Raw genomic sequence first — 21,722 nt, forward strand, 5'->3', positions numbered from 1 at the left:
GAGGGGCCGCGCGTGCGCAGGAGGCGGCGGCCCGGCCTGGCCTGGGGGCGGGGCGGGGCCGCGGCGGGGCGGGCGCGGGAGGCAGGAGTGACCGGGGTGGGTGGGTGGGGCGGCTAACGGCTGTGGCATGGGGCGGGGGCCCGGGCCCGACCCGCGGGCGGGCTGCCAGGACGAGGGGATCCCCGTCGGCGCAGGGGCGACGCCGCCTCCGGGGTTCCCCGAACCCCCGGGCGCGACGCCGCACTCGCCGCCGCGGGGCGGCCCCGGGGCCCGCTGGAGGTGAGGGAGGCGGGGTGACGAGGGGCCCGCCCCTCCGGCTCCTCCCCGTCCTCCCCCTCCCCGCCGGTCCGTCCCTCCCCCCGCCGGCTCCTCCCGCCGCCGCCGCCGCCGCTTTGGCTGCTGCGTCATACGCCCCAGCGCCGCCGGGACGGAGGGGCCGGGCCCGGGAACCCCCAGGCCGCGCTCCGCACGCCCCCTGCCGCCCGCCCGCGCCCTCCCCCGCCCCGCGCGGCCGGCCCGGCTCTCCGCCGCGCGGCCCGGCCCGGCTCCCGGCGGCCCCAGCTGTTACCGGTAAGCCGGCGGCGGGAGGGGCGGGGCGCAGCGGGGGTCGGCGCGGGGCGCGGGCCGGGGAGCCTTTCGGGCTTGGCGCCCGGCCGGGCCGGCTCAAGTCCCTCCTCGGACTTGCCTGCGCGGGGCGTAGCGACCCGACTGGGACACGCCCCCCTCCTGGGGCACTCCGGGAAGTTACCTAACCTGGGGGTCCGGAACCCCGAATTTGAGGGTGACCTGATGTAACCCGGCACTACATAAATGTTCTGAATGACACACAGGCCTGGGAGGTCCTCCGTTTCTATTCTGGGAAACGTCCCCAGAAAAGCTCAGCAAACATCTCTGGGCAACAGGGCACCCCAGTGACCATCTGCAAACCGCGGGGAAGGCAAGCGGAGGGGTAACCTTTATTTAGTTCGGTAACCATCCTTCCCACCAAGATCCCTGGAAGCTGGGAAACTAGAGACCTAGGTTGAGGAGACTGTAGGCAAAGGACACCTAATCTCTGGAGTTGGCAGAACTGGAGGCAGGAAGCTGGCCACAGGATGACCAGGTGTGGAGGCCGGGATTGCAGGTGTTTGATCTTCGTTTCTTGACAGAAATGCAGAGCACATGGGGAAGAATTCTCAACATTCAATAACTTTCCCCTTTTTCATTTTCATCTCATTTCTGCCTAGGCCCCCCCAGGATGCAATGGCGCAGCCCCCCCGGCTGAGCCGCTCTGGTGCCCCCTCTCTTTGGGATCCAGCTTCCTCTGCTCCCACCTCAGGCCCCAGACCTCGGCTTTGGGAGGGCCAGGATGTGTTGGCCAGATGGACTGATGGGCTGCTGTACCTGGGCACTATCAAGAAGGTAAGACCTGTCTGTCTGTCTCTCACCACCTCCCCTCTCCTCTCATCTAATTCGCTCTGTGCTCGCCTCTTCCAGGTGGACAGTACACGGGAGGTGTGTCTAGTCCAGTTTGAGGATGATTCCCAGTTTCTCGTTCTGTGGAAGGACATTAGCCCTGGTGAGGCCCTACAGAATTGAGGTTGTATATCCTATAGCCAACAGAGACAAGGCTTGAGGGTAGGCCCTCCTGATGTGACCCTGTTCTCTGACAGCTGCCCTTCCTGGAGAGGAGCTCCTCTGCTGTGTCTGTCGCTCTGAGACCGTGCTCCCTGGGAACCGACTGGTCAGCTGTGAGAAGTGTCGCCATGGTGAGTTTTCCCTGGGCGTTTAAGGTTGCCCTGGCTCCTTCTCCAGCCCCGGTCATAGGTCTCTTGTTCTGACCACCAGGCCACCGTTTTGACCCATTTCCTTAACTCCCACAACATCTCATAGCACAAGGCCAGCCAGCCTTGGATGAGGCGATACAAGCTTTGTAGGCAAAGGTGCTTACGTATGTATGTATGTGAGTGCATGTATATATCCTTTCTAACCATGTGACTGTGGACAAGACCTTAAACTGCTAGGAGCCTTAGTATCATTTTCAAAGTCAAGATAATACGCCAACCCCAGTAGGGCCGTGGCTAAAACTTAAGTGACAGGCAGAGGCTATTCCTATTCCAGGACATAGGCCACATAGCATGCAGTACACGAGCGGTCAGTTCCTCTCAACACCGTCTTCTTCCAGCTTATCACCAGGACTGCCACGTTCCCCGGGCTCCTGCCCCTGGAGAAGGAGAGGGCACATCCTGGGTCTGCCGCCAGTGTGTCTTTGCTATTGCCACCAAGGTAAAGGCCCCTGCAGCATCCCTCCTTTGGGAGCCTTCCTCTCCCTCCCTTCCGAGGCCTGCATCTGCTCTTTCTCTGCAGAGGGGGGGTGCGCTGAAGAAGGGCCCCTATGCCCGGGCCATGCTGGGGATGAAGCTCTCCCTGCCGTATGGTCTGAAAGGGCTCGACTGGGACGCTGGGCATCTGAGCAACCGACAGCAGAGCTACTGTTACTGTGGCGGCCCTGGGGAGTGAGTAAGGGGCCGGCAGCCTACGGAGTGGGGAGAACGGAGAGGGAGCGGCGCAGGCAGGGCAGTGCCTGGAAGCCTCTACCTCTAGTGCTGTCCCTCAGGTGGAACCTGAAGATGCTGCAGTGCCGGAGATGCCTGCAGTGGTTTCACGAGGCCTGCACCCAGTGTCTGAGCAAGCCCCTCCTCTACGGAGACAGGTGAGCCCTCCCTCCTCCTCCTGGGCCCTCTTCCTCACCCGCTCACCTTCCTTGAGGCCTGTGACTTGTGCAACCGCCCAAGTGAGCTGTGCTCTCTCCCTGGCCCGTACCCTGTGCCCAGGTTCTATGAGTTTGAATGCTGTGTGTGCCGGGGAGGCCCTGAGAAGGTGCGGCGGTTGCAGCTTCGCTGGTGAGATGGTTTTGGGCACCACCGCAGCGTGCTCCTTTCTCAATGTCCTGCAACTTCACCCTGTGTGCCCCTTGGCCTCTGTAATGCTGTCACGGCGTTGACAGCTCCATGTCTGTTCAGGGTGGACGTGGCCCACCTCGTCCTCTACCACCTCAGTGTTTGCTGTAAGAAGAAATACTTTGATTTCAACCGGGAGATCCTCCCCTTCACCTCTGAGAATTGGGACAGTCTGCTCCTGGGGGAGGTAAGGGGTGTAGTTTGGAGAATTGGGGTGGGGAGAGCCAGAGTCACTGCTCCCCTCATTCCATTTACCCTCTCACCCAGCTTTCAGACACTCCCAAGGGAGAACGTTCTTCCAAGCTCCTCTCTGCTCTTAACAGCCACAAGGACCGGTGAGTTAGGGAGGCAGGAGAGGAGTCTGGGAGGGGACGTCTTCCGCGCTAGAGTGGCACCCAGTGGTGAGGTGTGGGGGTCCTTTCTGTAGCATGACACACCATTTCTGTCCCACTGCAGTTTCATTTCAGGGAGGGAGATTAAGAAGAGGAAATGTCTTTTTGGTCTCCATGCACGGACCCCGCCTCCTGTGGAGCCCCCTACTGGAGACGGAGCCCCCACCAGGTCACTGGTCCAGGAGGGATGGGGGAAATTCCTAGGGGTTCGTTGTATACATGTTGGGAGGTTTGGGGGTGCCCGGGAGGGGGCTGGGGGGATAAGGAGGCCTCTTACAGCTTCCCTTCAGGGCAGGGCCCTGGGGGAGGGGTCTCACGTCCCCTGGGGAAGCGCCGGAGGCTGGAGCCAGAGCCCCTGAAGAAGCAGAAGGGCAAAGCGGAGGAGCTGGGGCCGCCCTCAGCAGTGTGCAATCCGCCCGAGACTCAAGAGCAGAGGGAGCGGGCTTGTCTGCAGAGGGCACTGCAGGTAGGGGGGCGGGGATCGGGAATCCCAGGGGGCAATGGTGGGGTGTGAGAAGGAATCAAGGATTACCTCAGTCCTTGCCCCTTCTTCTAGGCCTCAGTGTCTCCACCACCCCCCAGCCCTAACCAGAGTTACCAGGGCAGCAGCGGCTACAACTTCCGGCCCACAGATGCCCGCTGCCTGCCCAGGTCAGTGTTCCGCTCCCAGATGTACTTCCAGTTACTTACATCCCCAGGACTTGGGCACCTGTAATTCTTTACCCCCTCCCGGCTTCCTGCTTATTGTCCGAGAGGGACTTCAAAACCAGCCTCTTCTCTAGTATTCTGGGGTGGGGCTGCCCTGGAGGTAGCGTTTGGGCTCTGCCCTGGCAGGGAAAGATCTGTTCACCTGCTTCAGGTCCCAGCTTTCCCGTCTCCCAACCCCAGCAGCCCCATCCGGATGTTTGCTTCCTTCCACCCTTCCGCCAGCACTGCAGGGACCTCTGGGGACAGTGAACCCCCAGACAGGTGAGAATCTGTGAATCTGTTCTTTGATCAGTGCTTCTCCTCTTTCCTCCTGTGGCCTGTCTCCTTAGTCTTAACCCATTTCTGGGGTCAAACTTTGTCCATATCTGTTGGGATTTTCCCCCCAAGACAGGGTCTCACCAGGCTGCCTCCAGAGTGACCTCAAACCCATGATGATCCCCTACCTCAGCCTCCCAAGTGCTGGGATTAAAGGTGTGAACCACCACACCTTGCATGTTACTTTTTTCTTTTTTTGAGGTAGGGTATCTCTCTTGCCCAGGCTGACCTGGAATTAACTAGTCTCAGGGTGGCCTGGAACTCGCCGAAATCCTACCTCTGCCTCCAGAGTGCTGGGATCAAAGGTGTATGCCACCATGCCTGGCGTGCATTATTTGTAACCCAGGCTGATCCTTAACTTAGGACAACCTTCTGTCCCGTCCTGCACTTGCCTAGACTTAGTGTCGTCTTCTCTCCCTAGGTCACCCTTAGAACTTCACATTGGCTTCCCTACAGACATCCCCAAAAGTGCCCCTCACTCGATGACTGCCTCGTCTTCCTCAGTACCCCCTCCATCCCCAGGTCTTTCTAGACGTTTAGTGCCCTCTTCTCCCCTGTGCCGTAGTCTGTCTCCTGGAACTGGGGGAGGAGTCCGAGGCGGGGCTGGCTACCTATCCAGAGGGGACCCTGTCCGGGTGCTTGCTCGAAGGGTACGGCCTGATGGCTCTGTGCAGTACCTGGTTGAGTGGGGGGGAGGGGGCATCTTCTAAACAGCCTGCCCTCTGCCCACCTCCCCATTCCTACACGGCACTTTCATACCCTGACCTCTGACCTCACCTACAGCTGGGATGTACCTGGAGAAATAGGGGGTCATTCTCCCTACTGTCCAGGCTGGAATCCAGAGGGAGGGGAGAGGCTCTCTACCCTCTTCTTGATTCCTGACCCCTCATCCTTCCCATTTCCTTTGATGTTATTTTGTTACGGCTTTTAAAATATTTTTTAAAATTATTTAACCCCTTGGTGCGGAGACTGGGGAGGGGAGATGATACAAGATCCCGGACTCTCTTATTACTGAAATAAAGAGAAATAAACAAACCTAGTAGTCATGAATCATTTTGAAAGATGGACAAAATAAAAGTACTAGCAACCCTTTTCATCTTCCCCAGCCAAATATGCAATATGTTGCAAAGAAAATCAAAGACAGGATTTATTGAGGACTCAGCCATCACCTGGAAGTAGATAGAGGGCGTCAGGGCAGATGGCGGGAACGGGGCTAATCACGGTAGGGCTGTGCTGGAGTCGGAAACGGACTCGGTGACCTGCCGCACCCAGCGCAGGTACGGAGAGTTTCCCTGCTCCACGGGCAGAGCGATCACCTCAGCCACTTCATAAGGGTGCACAGAGCTGCAGAAATAATGGGGAATCAAACGCCCAAAAGCACCCCTTCAGATACAAGCCTTGGACTGCCCCGCAAGTCCCACCTTCACCTCATCCATCTCATAGTTTTTAGGAAGCTGGGGCCTGAGTACCACCATCACACCAAAAAAAAGAGAACCTCAAAGTTCTTACCGGACAAACTCTGTCAAAGCAGGAACCAGGGAACTTTGGGTTTTAATCATCTAAGGGACAAAAAAAGACATGTACAAGAGGTGGCAGAATTGATCTGAGAGACGAGGAAACGGGTCAAAGGAGTCAGGAAGCTTTGCTGGGTGGGGGTATTTCTCACCATCAGCACCTCACTGTCTTCCTCGATCTTTCCTTTCCATTCATAGCTGAAGAGGTCAGAAAAGAGCAGGGACAGAGTCGGGAGGGGAAGATCTTCCCCGGGGACAAAGCTCCTCCCGCTCAGCCCCTCGGGGTCAGGCTGACCCTTACATTCGGGACTCACACGGAGGTGATCTGGGGGATGAGATTGACGCAGGCCGCCAGGCGCTTCTCCACCACCGCCCTGCAGGTGAAGCGAGGGCGCGCTCAGCATCCAGACACCCGAGCTTTGTTCGGGCTTCCGACGCCGGACGGCAGGGGCAGCACTCCTCCCCCACCCCTAACTCAGCTCTCTGAGGTCCCCACCTGGCGATCTCCTTGGCGACCTTCTCGTTGGGGCAAGTGACGAAGGCTGCCGATACCGATCCCGGAACGTAGTCGGAGCCCGAGGTCGGAGAGGGCTGGGCCGGGGGGCTTCCGGAGGCCATGGACAGCAGGGCGCGGGGCAGCAGCAGGAGGCGGGAGGCGGGCAACAGCGCCGGCATCCAAAGGAACGACAGCAGCAGCGCGGCCTGGGGCCAGAGCCTAGCTCAGTCTCCACCCGGACACCCCGGGACGGGGCCCGCGGGCAGCCCGGGAGGCAGAGGAGCCTGGAACCGACCCGCCAGCCCCGGGGGGCGTGGACACCGGAAGGGGCGGGGCACTCACCCCTCCGGCGAGCAGGACGGCGGGTGCGCCCCCGCACATGCAGGCGCTGGAGGGAGCGCGAGCGAGAAGCAGGAGACAAACCCTAACCAACCCCGGGAAGAGCGGCCTCTCCTTACCTGGGAGGCAGCCACGTGACAAGAAAACAGTGCCGGCCACGTGACGGCAGAGGCTCTGCAGCCGGCCAATCCGGGCCTCCCCACGGTCCGGGTTGCCCCGCCCCCACCAGGGGGCGGAGCGGAGGGCGTTCTGGCCAATGGACGGGTGAATCCGAGGACGTGCGTGCAAAGCGCACGCCGGCTTCGGAGGGAGCCGAGCGCGCTGCCGTCACGTGAGCGCGCCTGTCCTCTCAGGCGGCGCCGCCTCGGGGCGACGCGCGGGAGGCCAATGGCGGGCCGGCCCTGTGGTCACGTGACGCGATAGCTGGCGCGGGGCCCGGGGGTGAGGCCCCGCGCACTCAATGCGTCAGGCTGTGCACTGGGAAATCGCCCTGAGCCCCCGAATGTGCCCAGTAACAGTCCCCCGCCCCGAAGTAGCGGGGCGCCGGGGCGGACGGCCTCACGGCTGATGATAGCGCCCCCTGCTCTTTCCCTCCGACGGTCTGAGAAACCAGCTGCCCCTGGGTAGGGGCCAGTGGTTAGACTGGCTCAAAGCATGGCATGGCCATGGCGAGGTGATGAAAGATGCTTTTTAAAAGAACTGGGCGACAGCTGTCACGGATAGAGAATGATGGCAGGTCCAGAAAATCCAGAGCTTGGGGACAGCCTGGTAAATCGCAGGAAAGACTGGAAGGTTGCAGGTTAGGGTTAGGAGTGATGGACCCATCCCTTTTCCCATGCCAGTTATCCCCAGGACTGGCCCACCTCTCAGTCCTGGGTCTCTTTTCCTTAATCCATTTCCCTAGGGGACCAGGACCTGCCCTACATTACCTCCCTGGGGCCCAGGCACATCCAGTGACCCAAAAATGGAGAGAGGGGCCAATGAGAGGCCAGGGAAGACAGCAGAGAGAGGCTGACTGCTACCCAAATAGTCTCCCGAGGTCGGGGGTCACTAGTGTGGTGGGTGTGATTGCGACGTTCCCATGCTGATGTCAGGGTTCCTTCACTGACCTCTTAAGTTGAGGAGGTGATTGCCTCCCTGTGATCTCTGGATCTGGATGGAGTGTGTCTCTTAGAGATCTCTGTTTTTCATATATCGTTCTAGGCGCTGAGTTTTGAGTTGTTTTTAGGGGATTCTTTTTCAGAACCCTGTGATCACTCTGAATCCTTTCAGATTTGATGAGTTTTAGGTCTCTGAGTCTCTAGTCTAAGGGGGGGGGTTCCCCTCAAACCCCCAAGTCTGCAGTTTCTTTGATCTGAATCTGTACTTTCAGAATCTCTCTGGGTCTGAGTTCTAATTCTGGGTCAGGGTCTTTCTAATCTGGGTTTCATCTTGTTCTTCGAGTCCCTAAATCATCACTCCAGGGTCTGGGGTCTTATATTTCTGTGGCTCTGGAAAACCTTTCTGGGACAAGATTCTCAGATTCTAGTCTTTGCTACTGCTCTCTGGAGGGTCTGGGGTCTTTTATCCCCCTGAAATCAAGAGTCTCTTTTCTTCTCGTCTGTGAATCTGTGAGATCAATGTGCAGTGTGTGGAGCAGGGCGAGGTGTCTTTTCTTGGGTCTGGGGTCTGCCTCAGGACCTGGGGGCTGCTGCTTCAGGACTGCTGGCAGACACTCTGGTGTGTCTGAGTGAGGGGTCTCTCCTTGCCTCGCTTTCTCTCCCTGGGTCTTCCCGAGTAGGGGTGGGGGCTGCAGACTCTCCCTCCTCCTCCTCCTCCTCCCGCTCTCTTCTCTCTCGCTCGCTTCCCCCGCCCCCCCCTTTCTCTCTCTCTCTAGGCTGCCGCTGCTGCCGTTGGCTCTTATTCTCCACCTCCTCCTCTCTGCTCCTCTCTGCTCCTCTCTCCTCCTCTCTCCTCCTCCTCCTCCACCTCCTCCTCCTTCTCCCCCTCTCTCTCCCCCTCTTTCTCTCTTCTCTTTCTCCCCGGTCCCCCCCGCCCCCTCCCCCCCAGGCCTAATGAGCAGGTCTCGCGCCTCTATCCATCGGGGGAGCATCCCCGCGATGTCCTATGCCCCCTTCAGAGGTATGGTGGTGGTGGGGGGAGGGCCAGATGGGGGGGCAAGAGGGGGAGGGGCAGGGGGCGGGGGAGAACCGGGGCCAGGGAGGGGAGGGAGCGGCTGAAATGGAGGGAGAGGGGAGGACCGGGAAGGCCAGGGTGGGAGCAGTGGGGAAGGAGCCTTTGGGGGCTAGAGGAATAGGGGTGATAAGGGTATGTTAGGGACCGAGGGAGTGGGAAGCAGGCCCTGAAGGGGCCTAGGGGAAGATGATGGAGGGGAAAGACAGCGCCAGAAATGGGTGCTAAGGGAGAAGGGTAGGGCTGGGGGAAGAGCTGCAGAAATGCTTTGGAGGTGGGTGCTGACTGATGAAAATATCAAGCATACAGAGGCACAGAGGCTTAGGAGAGGGCGGAAGGAGAAAATGCAAACATAAGGGTTAAAGGAGAGGCTGAGACGATTGGGGGAATATGGTGGGGGGGCTCCGAGAAAGGTAGGGTTAGAAAAAGAGAGGAGGAAGGAGGGAGAGAAGGGGCCAGATGGAGAGAGAGGGTGGCAGGTGGGGGGGATGGAGGGTCCAGATGGAGGGAAGAGAGGAGAGAGAGGGAAAGGGTTTGGGGGAGGGGACCTCAGGGCAGGGGGAGGGCCAAGTTATATGTGTGTTTTGTGTGTGGGGGGAGAAGATTCAAGTAAGACTGAGTGGTGGGACTAGGGACCAGGTTAAGGTTCTGCCTCAGACTCAGGCCCTCCTTAGGGCCCTTGGCAAGGGAGATGCGGTACCTGGGGTCTTTTCTGCTCTCTTCATTTAGCCATTTGACCCCTCCCCCACTCCAACCTTTATTTCCTTTCCTCCCTTCATCCCTCCCTCTGCTGTCCATCACTTATATCTTTCCCCCGTATGGTGTCCGTTCTTTATATCAGTCCCCATTCTATCTTCCCCTGCATCTGTCCCTTCTCTAATGTCCATTTTCTCCTCCCCCTCCTTTATCTGGTAGCACCCTTAGTATACTACTTTTCTACATTCCTCCACTCCAGCCCCTTGTCAGGTCTTTCTCAGTTCCTTGCCTCACGTCTGGTTGCACCTTCTGGTCTATTCCTTCACCCCTAGGCATTTCCCATCATCTCTGTCTCCTCCTCTTCTAGATCCATCCTGTCATTTGTCCCCCAGTCCATTCTCTATTTCCTACCCCACTTCCCATCTTGTCACCACAGTCTGTGCCTACTCACTTTCCCTTAATACTCCAGCCTTCACCACCATTCCTCTTTTCTTGTCTCATTTCCTGAGGTATTGGGGACTTGGGGTACAAAGACACTGAGGTTTTGAGATTTGGAACAGGGGCTCTAAGGGATCCCCATCTTGAGTCCTGGTGGGATTTCTCATTTCCAGTAAAAAATTTCCCTTTCTGCCGCCTTCCTTTGCCTCCCAGGTCATTAACCTTCTTCCTTAAGTCCCGACTCTGTGCTTGTGCATCTATGTGTGTTTCCAGAGTTGCTCCTGAATTATGTTTCTGTGTTTTCCCCTGTTCCCCGGAGACAGGTGCCCCCTGAGCTCTCAGCTGCAGCCTTCCCCTTGTGGTTATGTGTATCAGCATATTTTCCCTTGGGGCACACCAGGTGTCTTTGGGCAGTAGTCCCGTTGTCTTAACTGTCTCCAAGTCTAAGTGTGGGTGATTTTTGTTGTTTGCTGGGGCTTGAACCTTGAGCATGTCAGTCAAGCCCTCTACCACCTAGCAATAATCCCCCAGCCCCGTCGATGATCCTTGTACTGAAAGAATACTGGGTAGAGTCTCTGAGGAGGCCCTGAAACATTATTATGATTTCTGGACATTTATGTCCTAAGGGTTCAGCTCTCTCTGATCTGCAGGTTGGGTAAATTTGAGGGGCATTGACTGTAGACGGTAAAGGACTGGTTTTTTTTCAAAACTCCTACTCAAGGGATTGGAATGAAGTGCAAAAACCAGTTCTCTTGCAATATGCCCAGTTTATTTCACTAAAGTAACAGAAGTTGACTCTTCTTCCTGTAAACACTCACTCCATATTTTTATAAATATTTTATTTATTTGACCAAAAGAGGGAGAGAGAGAGAATGGGCATGCCAGGGCCTCCAGCCACTGCAAGCGAACCCTGGATGCTTGAGACCCCTTGTGCATCTGGCTAACGTGGGTCCTGGGGAATCAAACCTGGGTCCTTTGGCTTTGCAGGCAAATGCCTTAATCGATAAGCCATCCCTTCAGCCCTCACTCCATATCTTAAGCCTAAATCACATCACTTCGATGTCACCAATCTGTCTGAGTTCTTTTACTCCCATAGGGTCTGTTGCTGTGTTCCTGTGATGGGATATGGCAATCGAGTTTAAGGAAAAGGTGGTTTCTAGGGGCTTGGCAAGACTGCAAAGATGGGGAAGGGAGGCCCTGAGGACATGTCTGAGCACACATAACCCCTGGTCTCCTGTTCTTTTCTGGAAGGTTTGCTCCCCCTCTAGGAGGCTCCTTTGTCATCAGGCTTGGTCATTCCAATCTTCCCTCCACTCTTTCTTCTGCAGGTTCCTCAGTGTGCCCCAGTGAGGCTCCTGACATGTGGAGCTGGCTTCCATCCTATCCATGTAGATTAGATTGGAGAGGGCAGGATTGAATCTCTGACCTCTGGGGGTGGAATGGGGAAGGAGATCGATGTAAATGCTGTTCATCCAAGGAGAACATCTTCACCTTCTTCCACTCTGGCTCCTCCAAAGCCAGATGCTGAGAAAAGCCATCTCCTTATCACCAGAAGAACCACAGACTGTCGCCAAAGGAGGACTAGGGTAGTGCTGGGGCAAGGGGAAGGGGAGGCCCTCTCATGTCTCTGGCTGGGAACAGATAAGCCCCCACCTCTCTTTTCCAGATACTTAGCTCAGAATCTCATGACCCAAATGTTCTTATACTTTCTTTCCCACAGCTGGGCGCCTCTCTTTTTACTCTCACGGATGTGCCGCTCTACCTTTCACATGCATCTTGTGCAGTCATTGGGTGCCTTCCCTCTCCTGACACCATACTGTCTTTCTTCTGCCAGTTTTGATGACCTTCCGCCCTTCTTGTTTCTCCTAGTGGATAGATTTTCCTTTACCTCAATCATCTCCTTCTGTATCATGATAAAATTCTCCTCCCTGAAACCACCTCCCCTTCTCAGAAATCTTCGCAGCTTCAGCCTCATGTCCTGTGACTCCCCGGATGTAAAAGCTTCTCTTCTGATCCTTTCTTTAAACTTGCCAGGCACCCCATTCTCAACTGAGGTCTCTTTAGGTGGGTGGGGCTCCCTTCTCCCACTCTGTGGACACTTCTTGCCATTTTAGGCCTCTACGCCCAGATACATAGAACCTCCCTTACTGTTTATGTGTCTCTGTCCCCCAGATGTACGGGGACCCCCTATGCACCGAACCCAATACGTACATTCCCCATATGATCGTCCTGGTTGGAACCCTCGGTTCTGCATCATCTCGGGGAACCAGCTGCTCATGCTGGATGAGGACGAGGTGAGCAGGGTGGGGAGGCTGGGGAGTGTGGGAGAATGTGGAGAGGAGCATGGGGACAGTCCTCCTCCGGGAGAGGGAGCGCTGCAAGGCAGGAGCACTCGCACGCCGCGGGAGGGGCAGCTTTTGAGATTTAGGCTGGGGTGTTGTAAGACGGTCATCCTCTCACTTTGGCCTGGGGCCTTTGGGGGCCATGAGAAGTGTTGATGAGATGTGATTCTGAAGATTTTGGGGGTATATCCTTTTTTTTTTTTTTTACCCCATTTAGATTGTGGGAGAAGTTAGAATAGGGAAGGCAAATGGAAGGGCTTGAGGAAAGGGTGAGAAATGGTGAGGTGAAAGTGAGCCTTTTCCTTCTACTGAGCAAGACCCCCCCCTTCCCACTTATTTCTCCATCATGGGATGAACTGTGTCCTATGGGAGAGAGATGGGGAAGAAAGTAAAGGGTACTGGGAAAGATGACAGAGGTCAATGGACCTTGGCATGAATGGGAGTGAAGACTGCAGGTGCCTGAGAGCAGGCTCACCGAGACACTGAGGGCAGGTTGGATGTCAGGAAGGAATAGAGAGGGAGGAGATGCCTGGGGAGGAAGGCAGCTGTAATGTGGGAAGTTGTCCAAAGGAACAGGACTTGAGTAGGGACAAGGACTAGCTGGGGTGAAGGCTGAATGGACAGAGGAGCCTCACAGGAGATAGTGGTCACATACAATTTGAGAGGTGAGGGAATGTGGCTTGCAAGGCGGGAGCGGGGCCAACAGGAGCCAGTGCATGGGAGGAAAGAGGATGCAGATATGAAAGGTGGATGGATGACCCAGTGTGGTTTGGGCATAAGGATGATGGGGTAGCTTGAAAGACCAGGGAGGTGAGAATTTTCCTTGAAAGCTTTTGGGGCTGGACTGGTGAGACAGGGCTGGGACTGGATTTAGGGCTTGCCCAGGTTTAAAGAGACCTGTGGGGCAGGTAAGAGCCTGGAGAGATGTCTGGGTAGAGGGCTTCCAGACTGTGGTCAGGTTCAGAAAACAAAGTGGTTATTCTACCTTCGGGTGAGGTGGTTGGGGAGTTTAATTTTGGGGCACTGGAAGACACTGGCAGGATTCACTGTAATGATCATCAGTCTTGACCAGGGCTTTGGAGTCTGTGGGAGGAACTTAGAAAACTGGAACAATATGAGTTGGAACTGTTGTAGGGATGAAGAGGGTGGGGTCCAGAAAGGACCCAGTGACCATCCAGTTGAGGGGCAACAGGAATTTCCAGCTAGAGTCTGAGGTAGGAGAGAAGTGGATGGAGCAGGGATAACGAACAGAATAGAGGGCCTTACGGAGGTGGAATTGGATGGGTTGTGGAGCTGGGCCCTCATGGTTCTTAATCCTGTAACTCCTGGTCGGTCGGGGTGGAAGTTAGGTTGAAGATTCTCAAGGGGGCTGGGGGTGAGGCACAGAGAAAGGTCGGGGCTGAGGGACGACAGGGGCTGAGTTGTGGGCGCAGGTGAGGAAAGGAGGAGAGATGACCAGGCCTTCTGAGCGGAGGGGTGGCTGGGTCCCAGTCTGGCCGCTAGCCTGCCGTGGGAGGGAGACAAGCCGCGGATCCGAATTATACATGCGGCTGTGACAGCTCGAGGGAGGGAGGGGATGCGGGCGGGAGGGGAGCGGGAGTGGACGTGCTGAAGGTCAAGGGGAAGGCAGACTCAGGTTAGCTAGCTAACGGAGTTGCGGGGAGAGCGGAGTCGGCTGTGGCCAGGTCTCTGGAGGGTGCTGGAGGAGAAATCCAGGGGGAACAGCGGGGGACTGTCCGGCCAGAGGGGCCAGAGAGGAAGCGAGGAGCTGCGGGAGAGCAGGGCCGGGCCGGAGGGCCCGCTGCCTGGCGGGGGGCCACGGGCCGGGGGCGGCGCGGCCCGAGCGGTCTGACACCCCTCCCCATCCCGTAGATACACCCCCTTCTGATCCGGGACCGGAGGAGCGAGTCCAGCCGCAACAAACTGCTGAGACGCACGGTCTCCGTGCCCGTGGAGGGGCGGCCCCACGGCGAGCATGGTACGGCGGCCGAGCAGGCTCTCTCTCGTGCCCCGGACAGTGGCGGGGAGAGGGCGGGAGACGCCGGGCGGGCGGCGGCGGCGGCGGCGGAGGAGGAGGAGGAGGCGGGACCAAGTCTCGATCCCGAGCCGAGGGCGCCCTCGTCTGGGCCGGGCGTGTCTGGGGACAGGGGCTGTTGGTGAGCGGCCCCGGCGCGTCCGTACTCCGCTTCGCTCCTTTTTCCTGCTTCTGCAGCGAAGTTTGACTGTTTCCCCCGGTGCATGTAAAAATAGTCTCCTTAGATCTTTAGCTTCCCGTCCGAGGGTTTCGGGCCCTGGCTCTCCCAGCCCGTGGTCTGGGATCTTGGAGAGGATGACCTAGTTCCTGCCCTCCCCCCAAACCTCTGTCATCCCCGCTCCTGGTTCTTCCAGACCTTCAGGCCTATGGTCCTCCCTCTTTTTCCATCAAGGCTTCCATCTTCTTCAATGATATCGCCCCCTTTAATTTCCTTCCCCGACTTCTCTTATTTTCCCGGTGCCTCTTGACTCTCTCTGCAGACCCTCCCCTTTGCTCCCGCTGGAACTCCATCAGACCCCCATGCCATCGTCTGACTGTAGAGCTATCTGCTCACTCCGTCTCTCCAGCTCTCTCCCTCTCTCCATCTGTCTCTTCCCCTCCCTCCCCCTGCTGCCCCCCCACCCCCCTCTTTAGTCATTTAAAAAAAGATTTTTGTCTTCCTGAGAAGTTCGCTTAAAAGGTTTCCATGGGAACAGTGAGGGGAGATGAAGGCAGAGAACAAGGATCTGCAGCCAAGGTGCAGAGAGACGCCCTCAGTCCCCGGAAACCCCCTCCATACTGCCCCCTTTCTCTGCGTTACTCTCCTAGGACCCCTGGGTTCGGACCCCCCAGCCAGCCCCAGGCGACCCCTTTCTCCCACCAGCTCCTCCTCCCCTCGGGGTCCTAGGCTTCTAGTTGCTTCCTTAGAGAGCCAGTGGCCTGCCCTATTCCTTGGTTCCCTCAGCTGCCTTCTGATAGTCCAGGCCTCACTGCCCATGGGGGCTGGCTTTGAGACCCCCAGGTCGGTGGTCACGGAAGTGTGTCATTGCCATGGCAACCGATTATAGGCGTGTGTAGGTAGCACATCTCTGAGGCAAAGCCAGGCAAAGTTGAGTGTGTGCAGAGACTGTAATGTCTGTCACATCTGTGTATTTGTGTATATGTCACGTCCGTGTTTGGTGCATGTGTGTATGTGCAGTGTGTACCTGTGTACCCATGCCAAGACGGTCGGTCACATGCTCACACATGTTTGCCACGAGTCCCGCGGTTGGCTGCTGTCCACATATGCATCATCTTATTCTGAGACCTGAGTCTGGGGGCCTCTGGTATAGGTCTAGCGTGCTTTGGGCGGGGACACGGTGTGCGTTTGGAATCGGGGTGCTTTGTGGAGGTTACTGTACTGGGGTTTGGTAGATGCTGGGAGGGGCTCTAGAAGGATATATATTTGGGGGAGGATTTAGTGAAAGTTGATACCTGGTGAACATTTTGGGGTCTTCAGAGGGAACTAGGAAATGTGCCCTGGGCGTGGAGGATGTGCAGGAGACACAGGCAGAGGGCTCGCTGGGCCCTCGGGGACTCCGGCCTGCGAAGGTGTTCGCTGAGGCTGTGGACTGCCCAGCCCAGGAGAGGTGGCCGGACCCGGAGCTTCGAGGGGCGCTGGGAACCAGGGCTCCTTCTTTGCTGGGTGGAGTGGGGCTGCAAACCCTTGTTCCCTCCAAGGGCTATTTTTTTTTGAGGGGGAGGGTTCTGTTCAGGAGGCGATGGTGGGAGGCCCGGTAGGTTTTGGGGGTCTCTTTGCCCCCCTCCCCCGTCTCTCTCGCGCTGTCTCCGGGCGACGGGGCTCGTGACAGAGGCGGCCACGGCAGCAGCGGTCGCCTAGCAACGGCGGCGGGGCCCGGGCAACGGCGGCAGCGGCGGCGGAGGGAGCCGTTCCCGCGGCCGTCACCGCGCGGCCGCCCCGGCCGTCCCGGGCCCCGCCGCCGCCGCCGCCGCCGTCGCCGCGCCGCCCGCTCTCCTCCGCAGCGCCCCTCCCCCGCGCAGGGCGGGGCCCTTCCCCCGCCGGGGACACCCCCGACCCCCGGGGGGCGGTGCGAGGTAAGGGCGGGGCCGGGAGGGCCAGGAGCGCGCGTGGGGGGCCGCGCGCGTGTGCGTGGGGCGGGGGCGCGCGTGTGCGTGGGCGCGGGGCGGGGGGTGGGGAGGCCGCGGCGGCGGCGGCGGCGGCGGCGGCGGCAGCTGCTCCCTCCGCATGTTCTCGCTGCATCTTCCGAGTGGGGGGAGTCATGGTAACCGGAGGGGGGGCGCCTGAGGTCGGGGGGAGGAAGGAAGAGGAGGTCGGGGACGGTCTGGCAAGGGCGAGGTGGCCAGCTCGCGGGGGCGGCTGGTGCGTGAGGGTCTTGGAGCCCTGCTGGAGGGGCATCCCGGGTGTGTGCGTGTGTGATCGTGCCCGTGTCCCCTGTGTGTCCGTGCCATTGCACACGAGGCCTAGTTCCTCATGCACCCATGTGTAGCAAGCCGGGTCCGAGTCTGTAGCCTGTCTTACCCTACCTCTCTGCCTGTTTTGCCTCAGGGTCTTTGGGGCCAGCCATTGGCTTGTGGGGCAGTATGTGGCCATCCTGATTCAGGTCACCTTTGACCCTGAGCTTGCATGCCATCAAACGCTGGCGTGTAGGAATGTGTTTCTGTGTTCCTGGTGGCAGGTGTGTGCCTTTGCATGTGTGCTCCAGCACCGGTCCGAGTATCTGTGTCAGTCCCAGCATGGGTGTCCAGGGCGGGTCTGGATGTGGGTGGTGTGCCGGTGCTGGTGGGGAGAAAGTGTGTGTTCCTTAGGATCCTACACCTTTGGGGTAGGCAGGTGTGAGCCCCTGCCTGGTCCCAAGGTGGGGACAGAAAGGCTTTTTAAGAGGCAAGTCGTGGGGTAAAGAGGACAAGTGGGGAGAAATGAGAGAGGCTTCAAGAGCAGAGAGAGGGGGAGAAAGAAGAGTTAGGCAATGGGAATGTGGGAGAGAGCTGAGCCACACTTAGAAGAGGGGAGAGAGGACAGGCTTAAGATGGAGAAGTGGGGCAGCAAGGTGCAGTTGGCCTTTCTGTGAAGTGGTCTCTGAGAAGGTGGGAGATGCAGCAGGGCCTGGATTCCTGCAGGCCTGGGAGGGTCTGAGGAGACCCCTCAGGAAGGGGCTGGCGCTCAGTGAGGCCTGTCAGTGCAGCAGCCGAGGAGGGAGCCTTGTTTCGAGCCTCCCTCTCCAGCCCTGATCTTCATCTTTCCATAGCAGCATTTTCCCCTGGCTCCCCTCCACAGCTGCCAGCTGGGTGTGGACCAGAAAGGCAGGGGCTTGGGGGACTGGAAGGCAGGGAAGATGCTGTGGGTGATGGCAAGATTAGAGACATTGGAGAGGCAGGAGTCCGCTCCCTTGCTGTGTGTTTGTGTGAGTGCAATTGTGTGTGTATACAGGGTGTGTGCATGTGTGGGTGTGTGCACAATGCCTGTGTTACGGGTCTGTGTAGGTGGCTGTTATGTGTGTGCATGCGTGTATACATCTTGCAGGGATGGGGCGCAGAGTGCCAGCGTCGCGGTGCATGCTTCTCAGGTGTGTTCTGTGTGTGCACAGTGCTGTGCTGGGTTCTCTGCACATGTCACTGCAAGGAGCACTAATAACAGGATGTCCTGTGTTCCTGTCACTCTGCCCCTTCTCTGCTTCTGCCAGTTTCCCTGCTGCAGTGATAGACTGTAAGCGTGTGTGTGTGTGTGTCCTCCATGTACCTGTGACTTGTTTCTGAGTTCCGAGATTTCAGTTCCTGGTAATATGTGTATTACTTCTAAGAACCAAGCAATCTAATTAGCATTCCCCTGCCTGTGTTAATAGTTTACTTCTAAAACATAATTTAGTGAACTTAAGCATATGCTTTTATGCCTCCATTAGAAGAGTTTGTGTGAAAATAATGGCTGATCTAGGTTCCCTGCTTAAGAAATGCAGAGATGAACTAGGAAGAAGATAGCCTGCACCTTGCTTACTGTGTCACAGATAATTAGCTGTTTTGCTGTTGTGTGTGGGGGGGTGGTTTTTCTGGTAGCCATTATGGATGCTAGTTTGGAATCAGGGAAAAGCTGGTGTGTGTGTGTGTGTGTTGGGGGTCGCTGCCCCAAGACAGTGCATGTGGTTGGGACTTTCAGTGTGGATGATGGGGAGATAGAGACTCTCTTATTTGGTTGAGACCATTGTGCCACCTTCTGCGAGCAGCAGGGCCTGGAACTGTGGTGTAGTCAAGAGTGTGTCTCAGGGGTTACACTGGCCTTCTGCCTGGGGATAGGAGTTATCTTGGGGTTACATGTCCATTTCTGTAGTATGCTGCCCATATATTCCCCAAGGGACTTGGGCCACATGGACCACACTAGCAGCTTTCATGTGTGTGTCTGGGTTCAAGTATGTATTCCCCTGTTGCAGTGTTCACGTATATCTTAAGTGTGTGGGGTGTGTGGGCCTCAGGGTCGCAGAATCTGGGTCCTCGTGTCCCCATGCTTCTGTGTGTATATCTCATGAGCACATAGATCCCTATTTAATTTTGGCATTGCGGCTCTGATACACACATACCCCCCACAGTTCAGTGCATGTTTCTGTGCCCTACACATGTTCCTAAGGGACTCAGAGGACTGTGTGTCAAGGGAGCAGACTTGTGTGTGTCATCTTGGGTTTGCAGGCAATGGGCAGCTGGGGGCTGGTGCTAGGGTAGTTTTCAATTCGGGAAGCAGTGCAACTATAGTGTGGCCCATTCTAGTTCCATTCTGGGACTTAGAGGGTTAACAGACAGCTCTTCCGGTCTACCCCCCCCTCAGCCTGTAGCTTCTTGTTGCCTTGGAGATGGTAGCCCCGCCCCTGATGCAGCACCTGCCCCCCCATTGGCTGCAGTGGTGATTGTGGGGCTGAAGGGGGAGCCCAGGCCTGGGCGGCCATTCTGGAGCTGGAGCCGGAGCTTGGCACCCCCACTTTCATTCTCCTCCAGCCCCTCAGCTCCTTGAAATCCCCTGGCAGCGGAGCTTCAGCCTCCTTCTTGGAGCTGCTGTCCCTCTAGACCCTTGGCAGGCTGAGCTTCATCCGCATTCACCTCCCTTCCTCCTCCTCCTCAGCCAACCTTTACTTGGGAGTCCCCAGAACCCCTACTGCCCCTCCTCCCCACCGGCGGCAATCTTCTCTTGTCCTTTCCTTGCCACCGCAGTGCACGTGGGAGCTTCGGCTCCTCCTCCCCCACCCCGTATCGGCCCCTTGGATTTCCTGTCCCCTGCCACCCCTCACAGGTCCCTTCTGAGACCGTCCCCTCCAGTCCAGGGAGGGTCATGGGAGGCAGCCCTGGCCCTCCAGACAGACAGGGTTTCTGGGAGGTGTGTAGCCAGTGGAGGACGTCCCAGGCTGGGAGAAGCAGAAAGCCTCTCTGTGGGCAATGACCTTTAACCCGTCGTTCCCCAGCAAGCCCATCATTTTGTGGTGGTTAGGGGGGGGGGTACCAGAGACTTTGCTCTTCTGAATCTTTGGTACTGGTTCTTCATTACTGGGGTCTTATTGACCCTCCTGGCCATGCCCCTCTGCTGACTGCAAACCCCAGTCATGGGCTTAAGGCCTCCCACCCCGTCCCCCTCCGGGGGCTCCGGCTCGGGTTCTTTGCCCCCTCCTCCCCGTGGTCAGCCTCTTCACCGCCGCTGTTCTTCCTGCTGCTTTCCAGGGGGTAGGTGAGGCCTGAGCTGAGGGCAGAGGGAGGTGGACCTAGGCTTTGGGACCGCGGTTCCCAGCCCCTTCTCCGACTTCCCTCCAGAATACCACTTGGGTCGCTCGCGGAGGAAGAGTGTCCCAGGGGGGAAGCAGTACAGCATGGAGGCCGCCCCCGCCGCGCCCTTCCGGCCCTCGGTGAGTGCCGCCAGATGTTGCCCAGCTGCGCCCCTCCCTTCCAGCCCCAGCTGGAGCTCCAGGATTCGGAGGAGAGGGGGCCGCAAGGAGAGGGTGTGTGTGTCCCCACCTCTCTGGTTCCCCCCTCTTGGCTCTGCCCCCTGCTTTCGGACCGGCCCTCCCACCTTCCCCAGGCTGGCGTGTGCTTGTGTGTTTGCTCACACGGCCGTGGGAGCACGGAAGACGGTGGTTTCGGGGCTCCTGTCCTCCTGTCCCTATCTCACTGGATCCCCTGGCAGCTGAAGGGTGTCTAGGTAGAACCATTCTGGCCCCAACGCAGCCCCATCCCCATTTCCTCCCCAGCAAGGCTTCCTGAGCCGGAGGCTAAAAAGCTCCATCAAACGTACCAAGTCACAACCCAAACTTGACCGGACCAGCAGCTTTCGCCAGATCCTGCCACGCTTCCGAAGTGCTGACCATGACCGGTACAGGGGCTGGGGCTTGTGGGTTCAGATGGGTACAGTCAAGGTGCTCTGAGTGGGGTGGGAGGGGGTTCCTTGAGTGCAGAGGTTGGGGAGCGTCGTGTGGGCTTCGGCCTGCTCAGAGGAATGGAAGGGGTCAGAGGAGCAGTGAGGCTGGCTGTGGTGGGAAGGGAGCCCAGGACCCAGGTAGGAGGCGAGGGAAGAGCAGGAAGTAGGGGCAGCAGGTAGGACTGGGACTGGGGCTGCTGGGCTGGCCGAGGGCTAGGTCTCTGCAGTTGGAGGGGACAGTGTGGGACAGCTGGAAGAGGAGGCCAGGGCAGGTGAAAGGACGGAGTGGCGGGGTGGAGGATGGAGTTCATCCAGAACCTCGGCTGGGGAAGGAGACCTCCGCCTTGCCTCTGGTCCCTGCCTGGGCTTTCCCTACCCAGTCACTCTCTGGGGAGAGCTCTGTCCTACCTTTCCCCCATGTCTGGCTGCCCCCGGGATTGGGCAGGTAGGGAGGTTGGGTAAGGTGAGTCACATCTTTCCCTGCCCCCTCCGGTGCAACCAGAGCTGGATTTGGGGACTGCAGGGGGTGAGGGCATGGTATTCCTGGCCGCGGGGGCGGGGGGCCGGGGGAGCGTGGCGCTGACGGCAGCCAGAGCCTGTGATGACGGGGCTGCTATAAATAACTGTACGGAGGCTCCCACACCCGGCGCCCCTCCCGCTTCCCCGTGCTCTCTACTCTTCATCCCCTGCCCATCTCCACTCCCCTTGCTACCTGTCACCCCTCTCTCTCCCCAGCCCCATCTTTCTCTTCCCCACGGGGCTCTGTCCCCACGTCTCAGGCTGCCCCGCCTCAGCGCCTCTGTCCCTTGCCCTGCCTCACCTCCTTTTTTTCTGCTCACAGCTGCCTCATGCCCCCCCACTCTTTCAAAACTTATCTTACTTCATTCATAGTCTGAATCATGAAATGTTCATTAAACACTAGCTGTGTGCCAGATCCAGACCACACAATACTGTATC

The 21,722-nt window shown here is 58.0% G+C and overlaps 3 protein-coding genes across 31 annotated transcripts in view; 2 read left to right on the forward strand and 1 right to left on the reverse strand.

The window, feature by feature from the left end:
* The first annotated feature begins 523 nt into the window (after positions 1-523).
* Positions 524-5,389, forward strand: Phf1 (PHD finger protein 1). 5 transcript variants are annotated; one of them, XM_045157205.1, is made up of 15 exons: positions 524-570; positions 1,227-1,401; positions 1,477-1,558; positions 1,653-1,748; positions 2,165-2,265; positions 2,347-2,495; positions 2,597-2,692; positions 2,814-2,882; positions 3,003-3,126; positions 3,207-3,274; positions 3,396-3,500; positions 3,611-3,797; positions 3,888-3,982; positions 4,220-4,300; positions 4,776-5,389. In XM_045157205.1, exons 2-15 carry the CDS (start codon positions 1,243-1,245, stop codon positions 5,062-5,064), a joined length of 1,701 nt encoding a protein of 566 aa, XP_045013140.1. In that variant the 5' UTR covers positions 524-570; positions 1,227-1,242; the 3' UTR covers positions 5,065-5,389. The 5 variants fall into 5 exon arrangements, with proteins under 5 accessions (XP_045013140.1, XP_012803158.2, XP_045013139.1 ...); XM_045157204.1 differs by lacking the exon at positions 524-570 and adding an exon at positions 833-1,102; XM_012947702.2 differs by lacking the exon at positions 524-570 and adding an exon at positions 1,103-1,123 and having other exon boundaries at positions 4,223-4,300.
* Positions 5,390-5,476: 87 nt separating this feature from the next.
* On the reverse strand, positions 5,477-6,955 carry Cuta (cutA divalent cation tolerance homolog). 2 transcript variants are annotated; one of them, XM_004649576.2, is made up of 6 exons: positions 6,823-6,955; positions 6,365-6,570; positions 6,183-6,242; positions 6,021-6,066; positions 5,864-5,913; positions 5,477-5,698 (listed from the first exon to the last, which is right to left on the reverse strand). In XM_004649576.2, exons 2-6 carry the CDS (start codon positions 6,541-6,543, stop codon positions 5,572-5,574), a joined length of 462 nt encoding a protein of 153 aa, XP_004649633.1. In that variant the 5' UTR covers positions 6,544-6,570; positions 6,823-6,955; the 3' UTR covers positions 5,477-5,571. The 2 variants fall into 2 exon arrangements, with proteins under 2 accessions (XP_004649633.1, XP_004649632.1); XM_004649575.2 differs by having other exon boundaries at positions 6,707-6,830.
* Positions 6,956-7,371: 416 nt separating this feature from the next.
* The window catches only part of Syngap1 (synaptic Ras GTPase activating protein 1), a 33,812-nt gene continuing 19,461 nt past the window's right edge, over positions 7,372-21,722 (forward strand). For 9 of the 24 annotated variants that reach the window (XM_045157630.1, XM_045157631.1, XM_045157633.1 and 6 more), the window contains exons 1-5: positions 11,968-12,073; positions 12,182-12,303; positions 14,224-14,329; positions 20,165-20,256; positions 20,599-20,720. In XM_045157630.1, the coding sequence (XP_045013565.1) occupies positions 11,983-12,073; positions 12,182-12,303; positions 14,224-14,329; positions 20,165-20,256; positions 20,599-20,720 (533 nt within the window). In that variant the 5' untranslated portion in view covers positions 11,968-11,982. Of the gene's footprint in view, positions 7,503-8,679; positions 8,825-9,015; positions 9,150-11,400; positions 11,596-11,965; positions 12,074-12,181; positions 12,304-14,223; positions 14,330-16,409; positions 16,460-16,595; positions 16,648-16,744; positions 20,082-20,164; positions 20,257-20,598; positions 20,721-21,722 lie in introns of those variants that run through there. The other 15 variants (XM_045157638.1, XM_004649574.3, XM_045157639.1 and 12 more) reach the window with 11 other exon arrangements.

The sequence above is a fragment of the Jaculus jaculus genome, chromosome 8 (assembly GCF_020740685.1).
Source record: "Jaculus jaculus isolate mJacJac1 chromosome 8, mJacJac1.mat.Y.cur, whole genome shotgun sequence".
Taxonomy (NCBI): Eukaryota; Metazoa; Chordata; class Mammalia; order Rodentia; family Dipodidae; genus Jaculus; species Jaculus jaculus.

Excerpts from the sequence above, each read along its gene's own strand:
- Phf1 (XM_045157204.1), top strand. Across the intron at positions 2,693-2,813 it reads CCCCTCCTCTACGGAGACAG|GTTCTATGAGTTTGAATGCT; the intron begins GTGAGCCCTCCC and ends CCCTGTGCCCAG. Across the intron at positions 2,883-3,002 it reads CGGCGGTTGCAGCTTCGCTG|GGTGGACGTGGCCCACCTCG; the intron begins GTGAGATGGTTT and ends ATGTCTGTTCAG.
- Cuta (XM_004649575.2), bottom strand. The coding sequence starts at position 6,745 with ATGTGCGGGGGCGCACCCGCCGTCCTGCTCGCCGGAGGG. Across the intron at positions 5,914-6,020 it reads AAGACAGTGAGGTGCTGATG|ATGATTAAAACCCAAAGTTC; the intron begins GTGAGAAATACC and ends TTTGTCCCTTAG. Across the intron at positions 5,699-5,863 it reads GCTTTGACAGAGTTTGTCCG|CTCTGTGCACCCTTATGAAG; the intron begins GTAAGAACTTTG and ends TTATTTCTGCAG.